Source organism: Hevea brasiliensis, chromosome 3, assembly GCF_030052815.1.
Source record: "Hevea brasiliensis isolate MT/VB/25A 57/8 chromosome 3, ASM3005281v1, whole genome shotgun sequence".
NCBI lineage: Eukaryota > Viridiplantae > Streptophyta > Magnoliopsida > Malpighiales > Euphorbiaceae > Hevea > Hevea brasiliensis.
The window spans coordinates 4,441,121-4,449,357 of NC_079495.1; the positions used below are offsets into that span (position 1 = coordinate 4,441,121).

The 8,237-nt window shown below is 30.3% G+C and overlaps 1 protein-coding gene across 1 annotated transcript; it reads left to right on the forward strand.

Annotated features, from left to right (window-relative positions):
• The first annotated feature begins 4,117 nt into the window (after positions 1-4,117).
• Positions 4,118-6,368, forward strand: LOC110647974 (small RNA-binding protein 11, chloroplastic). Its single transcript, XM_021802038.2, has 4 exons — positions 4,118-4,437; positions 5,600-5,668; positions 5,774-5,880; positions 5,968-6,368. The coding sequence occupies exons 1-4, from the start codon at positions 4,323-4,325 to the stop codon at positions 6,079-6,081; spliced, it is 405 nt and encodes a 134-aa protein (XP_021657730.2). The 5' UTR covers positions 4,118-4,322; the 3' UTR covers positions 6,082-6,368.
• Positions 6,369-8,237: the final 1,869 nt, after the last annotated feature.

The window sequence follows — 8,237 nt, forward strand, 5'->3', positions numbered from 1 at the left end:
CTTAAAATTTTTTTTTGAATTAGTTGAATTTTTTAAATCAAAATAAATGCTTGAATCTCTTTTAAAATTTTATATGGTGTTTTATTTTATTAATTTAATTTTTAAATTTCTATTTTTTTATTTTAAAATTTAAACCACTTATATGTTCTTAAATAAATGATTTTTTCATAAATTTTACTTTTTTATTTATTTTAATTGTTTTTGAATTATTTAATTTGCATTTATTATCATTATTTTTCTTAAATGATTTTAAGATTATTTTATTTTATTATAAAATAAATTTTGCTTTATAAACAAACGTTAAATATCATACTTTCATTTCATTGTAAGGAAAAATATAATAATAACAAATTATTAATATATTTGAACAGTATTTCCTTTTACTTTTTTCCTATGAACACTACTTTAAAATGGTAAGATTTTAATTAAAATTATTATTCTTTTTGTTATAATAATAATAATAATTATTATTATTATGATAAAAATATTAAAAAATAATATTTACAAACTTTTTATAATATCTTTTAGAGTTGTCAGTCTAATAAATGTATTATTATAAATAATAAATAATTAAATTTACTTTATTTTTAAGTTTTGATATAATCTATATTATATTTAATTTATTTTTTAATAACTGAATAAATATTTTAAAATAATATGTATATACATTATTGTTATATACTAATCTATTAACATAAAAATAATATTAGGCACCTTTTTCTAGATGGATTAAATAATTTACTCTTTTTTAACAATTATTATTTGTAACAATCCAAAATTTTTAAAATTATAAATATTATAGGATTTATTTGAATTGATTTTAAAAATAAAGGAAGATAATAATAATAAATAAATTGATAATAAATAAATAAATTAAAATTAATTTATTAAATGAGAATAAAATAATTAAATTTTCCTAGATTATATTTATTTTTATCATTACTATAATTTTATTAAACTTTAACATAATAAAATAATTTTGGACCTAATTGTAAACATCTAAGAAGTTGAGGGACTAATAGTATAATTAGAAGTTAAAAAAAAAAATCCCAAAACGCAGCCTAGGAAACCCCCCCCCCCTCCCCAACCTCTCTTCCCCCCCCTCCCCAACCTCTCTTCCCCCCCCCCCCCTCTCTCTCTCTCTCTCTCTCTCTCTCTCTCTCTCTCTATGAACCGCCATGGCCTCTCTCTCTCTCTATGAACCGCCATGGCCGGCGAGATCCCCACCAGTTCTAGCACGATCGACGATGATTGTAAGCCATGAAAGCCGGCCAGAAGAGCAACAGCAGTGATAGGGAGCTTGACCAACCACCCAAAGGCGTGCGACGTGGGAGAGCTTCCATGCCGTTTTCCAGCAGTTTTCGAAGCCGAGAAGCCTGCAATCGGTGGTAGCGTGGCTTAGGCGTCCCTTTGGGACCTCCTTCACTGGCGATAATGGAGCTTTTCCGGCGAGTCAAAGAAAGAGAAAAAGGAAAGAGAAAATTTGGGCAAAGGGCTTTCCGGCATTTTTCTGGTGATCCGACAGTAGGATCGGAAATCCGAGACCACCAATGGACTCGGGACGACGATATCTTCGAGATAGGACCAATTTCGCTCCGATCGGACACTGTTTGAAAAAGGCAATAATTAGACGGTCCAGATTGCTTGGTGAGATTTTCAAATTTTTTCGATTTATAAAATTAAAAAAAATTTATGATAATTATTAACAAAATTTGGAATTAATTTAGGTGAAATCGGATCAAGGATAGCTCACCTGTGCCAGGACCACATTTTCAATCAGATCCGACTGCCTGGCGGCCCGTCTCAGAACATGGTCGATATTATAGTCAATCCTAGCATTTTCAGACGTTCTGAATACGTTCCAGGTGTCAGATTTGGCATAGGCAAACCTGAACTCTACATTGCTCAATTTTTGTCTTGTACTGGATTAGAATAAAATTCATAAAATATTTGCGGATGATCAGAAAATTTTGATTCCTTTTGCAATAGCCTTATAATATTGCTAAGAACAGTAGGGCAAAAATTTTATAATTTTTAGAGCTTGTTTGAGTGGATTTTTATAAAATATCAATTATAGGGACTAAAACATAATTTTTAAGATTATGAGTGTTAGCTGGTTTGGAGGGCTTAGAAGGGACCATATAATGATGATGAGATATGAGTTGAGTTTAAAAGTATTATTTAAACCATTTTTGCAGGTTGGGTAAGTCATAGGTATTGGGAAAACTCTGTCGGATTTCTGGCATGAATTAGGCTGTCTGTTGTCTCTTTAAAGTTTTATTATCCATATAATTAAATTTGATGATATTATTAAAATTAATTAAATTGGGAAAAAAAAACTAATTTTGGAATTCGGGTCTATTAAGTCTCCTGTAGGCCCCATAAGCTACAATGAACTTGATTTTGATGATAGCAAAACTTAATGAAATATACTTTAACTTTTTGTATATAGTACTTGAAGTGATTTTATAAGTCATGATGTACAAAAACATTGATGGAATGACTATTCTATTGAAATAATTGATCTAAAAGGAGATTGTTATCTTGTATAACATGAGATGAATCAAATTCTATGAAAAAATAGGATAGAAATTAAGTTCGTAGGTCAATTATACAAGATTCGAGATATTATACTATTTAAGACTTAAAATCAATTTTGTTTTTAGATTCAAGTTTTTATAAAGTATTTTTACATCATTCCTAATATTTTTGAATGATCAAAATAATTTTTACATTCTTCATTCAAAAACTCAATTTTTCAAAATTTAAGTCAAACAGTAACTAAATTAGTTAACTAGCTCTGTTAGCTAAATTTTCTATCTTACGAAACTAGTTAACCTGTAAAAATTTTAGTTAACTATTTTTATACTCTAACATAATACAACTCTGTTATATGACTTTCAATTAACTAATTGCTAGTTTTTTGAAATTTAAAAAGCCGTTAAACACAATCTCTAGCAGACATTTTTTACCATGAAAAGCACCTATAAAAGGCCTCATTTACTATAATTTTATTCACTAAAAGTGCTCTTATTTATTGAGAATTTATTGTGCTAATTTTGCAAAGCTTTCATTCAATACTCTTGAGTTTTAGTGGTAGATCTTCTCTCTCAATCTTTTAGCATTTATTTATGTATTTGAAAGTTATTGAGAGTGATTTCATCTATACCAAAACCTATTTAAGGTTGTGTGAGTGTGAGAGCACACTTGTGAAAGGTTTTCAAGCACTTGATGAAACTTATGGTCATTTGTGAGAAGCAAAGACATTGTGAAATGTTTTCAAGCACCTAGTGAAGCTCGTGGTCATTTGCGGGAAGCAAAGGCATTATAAAGGTTTCAAGTACCTGGAAAGCTTGCTGAGATTATGAAGGCTTTGAATCTTATCTGTTGAAAAAGATCAAACAGTGAAGTGACTCTCAAAGTGGAACTTTAGGAAGAGTGAATGTAGGCCAAAAAAGTCGAACCACTATAAACATTGTGTTTGATATTCTTCCCTTAATTTTTTAATTTCTAGCACTTTATTACTCTGTTATATATTGAATGTGTTGAGAATTTATTCTATTGGGTTAATATTAAGCTTGAACCATCAGACCTGTATATTTTAAACTATATGTGAAAAAAAAATACTTGATATTAAGTTATCATCTTGTGATTCAACTGTTATTTATGCATAACTTATTAGGTTACTTAGATTACACTTTGAAAACAGAGTTATACACACAGTGCTTAGTCATAATTTTTCATTAACTCTTAAGCAAGAATTGAAAAATTAACTAAAGTGTCAAATTCACTCCCTCTTAGTTACTTTCTTTGGAACAACACCTCCAATAAAATCTTTACTTCTTTCAATAATAGGCTTTTGGGCAAATTACTATAAAAGCTTGATAATTTATTAAAATTAATTATTTAATTATTTAATTTTTATATTAGCAAACTAACACTATTTAATTATTTATTTTAAAAATATATTAAATAATTTTTTATATTTTTATTTCATTTATTTTTTAATTCTTTTCATTATTTTAAAAATATAAAAATTATTTAATGTATTTTTTAAAATAAAAAAAAATAAATTAATTAGTTTTTATTAAAACAGAGTGGTATAGGAAATAATTTTCCATGCATAACTTTTGGGGAAATGTGGTTGAGTGATAGGTGGAGCGGACCAGTGAACTCTACATATACACCGCTGGAGCCGAGCCAACGCGCGCATCCTTCCCTTCTGCCGACTAACCCGAAATATAGGTTCACCGATCGACGTCTACTTTGAGTCGCCGACTCGCGAGAGTCATCACTCTGTCTCATCCTCTCACCAACTACTAATGGCGGCTCTTAGGAGAATCGCGGGAAAAAGCAGTATCATATCAACTTCTCCTCTTCTTCCTCCTGCTCTTTTCTTTTGCTGTCGTAGCATTGCTACTAAGCTTTTCGTTGGAGGTATGCTTTTTGTAGTTCTGATTACTGAATTCACATTTCTTAATATGTTTATTGGTCTTCAGCTTCAGTTCTAATAAATTCGATGAAACTGTTTGTAGAAATTCCTAATCCAAACCTGCCATCTATTTACGATATAAATTTGGGGTAACTTTTATGGGTTTAGCTGTCTCCGAGTTCTTAATTTTGTTCAAGTTCTTAATTAATATTGCGAGATTATTCTTCTACGTCATTGGCAATACAACGCCCTGTTCTTTTAATCTCAACGCATCTTCTCATATGGAATGATTTATTATGTGCTTCGAACTAATCTAATGTCCCTTTTGAGATATTTACTGGTGGCTAGTTTCTTCTGTCAAAATAAAATCCGGTTGAATCCTATACTGCTTATGTTTTCTCAACTTTTCCTCAAATATGTTGTGCACAAGCTCAAGCATTTTCTGTTGTTGCGTTAATTCATGTGCAAATAACATATTCATACTCGAGATTTTTGTATGGTGGGTTTGCAAGTAGCTGCTGTGAACTATTGACCTCTTTTCTGGGTAGGGTTCCCAATAAGCAATTTATGAGTGTAGTGTGACTAATTTCCTGCCCATCGAATGCTTAAACATCGTATCTGCTAGTCCACTGTACTTGTGAGTGCAATAAGTGTTATCCATGGCTTAAGCAGGCATGTTGAAATAGCTTCATGGGAATTTTCTTGAATGTTTTCTGATTGTGGGAAAGGTTGTGTTGAAAGGTCAATGCAAAGAATGTCATTGATGCAAGTTTTTTTGGTATATTCTGGTATCCAAGTCAACAAACCAATATCTGGTGGTTGGTTTACCCTTGGTTGTGTGAGTGTATTGGTTTCCTCCTGCATTTTATGAAGAGAAGGGGAAAAAACACAACACTGCTGCATTGTTGGTTTCATGTCATATTTTTATGGGAACATGAAGCTCTTTTATCTTCCACAGAAGGTGGATGAAGGGGGAGTGATAGATCTGGATTTTGTGTCTCTGGATTTCCCATAATTTGTTTTGTGATATATTGTTCTTTAATTTTTTTGCCAGTGAATGGATAGTAATTGTTCTGGTAAATGTCAATCATTTAAGATGCAACTTTTATAGCCATACATATTTGATATCACCTTGAACTTTTATGTCATAAACTTGCTTTCTTGCAGGATTGTCATTTTACACCACAGAGAATGGATTATCTGAAGCTTTTTCTCAATACGGTCAAGTTGTTGAAGGTATCTTGAGATTACTGTAATATTGTTGAACTAACTTATTGAGCTAACTTATTATCATAGAAACATTTTATGAGTAGAGTTTCTTTTCTTTTTGTTTTTCCCCAGCTAAAATTGTAAGTGACAGAGTCTCTGACAAATCAAAAGGTTTTGGATTTGTAACTTTTGCATCTGTAGATGAAGCACACACAGCTCTAACTGAGATGAATGGAAAGGTAAATCATTATACTTCTCTTGTTTTGATTTGACCCTATTTATTATTTAACCCAGAAAGTTCAAAAATAACAAGTTATGTCTGGCAGACACTGAATGGAAGAGTTATCTTCGTGGATTATGCAAAGCCCAAGACTAGATTTGGTAACGAAATGCCTATTGCTAGGGGGCCTCCTGAACTATCTGAGTCGCAAGAACGCTAGCAGAATGAATCAAATATTCACAAACCAACTCTCAGTTAAAAGCTTGCCCCATATTCTCTGTTGTGCACATGGTTAAATTGATCAGAAAATGTTACACCAGAATCTTTTCATTATAGAATCCAATGTCCAGTGGATTTTTAGTTGATGATGAGACAGTGTTAGATCTAGTTGTGCAAAGAGGGTGGTTTTAGACTCAGTAAGTTCCAGATGATGTTTGTTGGCTCGAAGAAGTATGATTTTCAGACTGTTACATATTTTCTCATAAAAGTTATTCCTGTTTCAATGTCTGTTTGGCCTTGAAGTAGAAATTGCTTGTTTGAAAATGCATTATTTTATATATTATTGGAAGAAGCAGTGATTTACTTATTCTTTTTTTTTTCCCTATTTAAACATTTTTAAAGACAAAAGCGTATTGAATTTACATCAAAAACCATTTTTATTTTTTTTCCCTAATAAATATATTCAAAATATCACAACAATTAAATTCTAATCTCAAACTAGTTAGAGGTGATTATATGGATTTTGTTTTTTGCCATTTAGCTTTGTTATACAGTAATTTTGCCTCAATATCCAAAACCTATAAATTTTATGAAACTACTTCTTCAAGTCATTTTAGACATCACTCTTTCCCTCTTTATTCCTTCCCCTGCTAATTTATCGCACATTTCCTTAGTAGGGCATTTAAAACTATAATAATAATGCAAAGTAGATTCCCTAAAAGGAAGTAATTATATGTTACCATTGTGTTTTCATGTAAGATAGTGTACATAGAATGGCAAAGCAATGTCATAATGACAAATGAGTAGTTATAAGTCCCATAAATCAATTATTTTCTTATAAATTAAAAAGTTTTTTTTTTAAATTATAATTAACTTTTTATCTAATTGTCAAGCTATGATTAGTTTGTCATTTTATGTGTTAATCTTACATGGAATGGTAGGGTACAATATAATTTCTCCCTGAAATGGACATTTTTTTGGCTTAATTGGATGATGAGGCAAACAAAAGTAGAATTGACAACAAATCCGAACAATGCTATATTGCTACAAGGGGTATACAATGAAATAAAGAGAAACCAGCCATATAATCCAGATATATAAATGCTTTTATGGATGAAAGAAAGATGAACTAAAAACTAGATGAGCAAAATTAACAATTCCTGTTAAATCCCATATCCCCCATTAAGAGTTTATAGACACTGCCAGTTGATTAAATGTAGAGAAAACAATGCAAACCATAAGAAAAAGGTTCTTCAATTCATGAGTCAAAAAATCTTGTAGGGAAAAAATATGGGCCAAAGGGAGATTTGGAGTTCTTAAGCTCAATTAATTATTGATCAATAATGTAAGGGTTAATTTAGGATGGATCGAAAAATTCTTGCTTAGATTTAATTTATCATTGACTCAAAATACAATTATATAGGATCATGCATTTAATAAATGAGTTTTATTATACATCTTGTGTCTTAAACCTATGATGAACTGAATTTAGACAAGAAAAATTCTAGAGTCTATTTAGGCCATATCCAAGCTAAAACCAATGAAATCCTAAACTAATATATATGATCCTTGACTCCTTACCTAATTTTTAAAAGTTCAACCTTTAATACCAAGAACTTCCTCAAATAAAAATTAAAGTTGCAAGGGATACCAATGATTCATTGGCCCAATGGTTAATGATGAAGTGGGCTTGAGAGAGATTTTAGATTCGAGTCTGAGACTGTAGAGTATACCGTTTGACCTAGAGTCTTACAGCTCGCTATCTAAACTCATGTGATTTCGAGGCTATTGCGAGGGTTCAGGAAGTGATTAGTCTGATTAGCTAACAGTTAGGATACACATCTGACGATAAAAAAATAAAAAATAAAAATAAAAAAAAAAAAGTTGCAAGGGATGATTCTGGCTTTAATGTAATTTTTACACCATGTATAATGGCAGATTTTGCATGGTTTTTACTTTTTAATGTATTTGTTGGCATTTGATATCTTTTCAGTCAAATATATAATGTTAATATTAATTTTTTTTATTAGAAAGATTTAAAAATACTCATAATTTAGTATTATGAAAGAATATTAAAATATATTTTATAATATTATATAAACAAAATTAAAATTAATCAGTGAATTCAATACTTCACTTTTTCCCTATTTGATGTCT

Bases quoted from the DNA above. Each gene is read 5' to 3' on its own strand.
- LOC110647974 (XM_021802038.2), top strand. From the start codon at position 4,323: ATGGCGGCTCTTAGGAGAATCGCGGGAAAAAGCAGTATCATATCAACT. The intron at 4,438-5,599 runs GTATGCTTTTTG...GCTTTCTTGCAG, and splicing joins TACTAAGCTTTTCGTTGGAG to GATTGTCATTTTACACCACA. The intron at 5,881-5,967 runs GTAAATCATTAT...TATGTCTGGCAG, and splicing joins TAACTGAGATGAATGGAAAG to ACACTGAATGGAAGAGTTAT.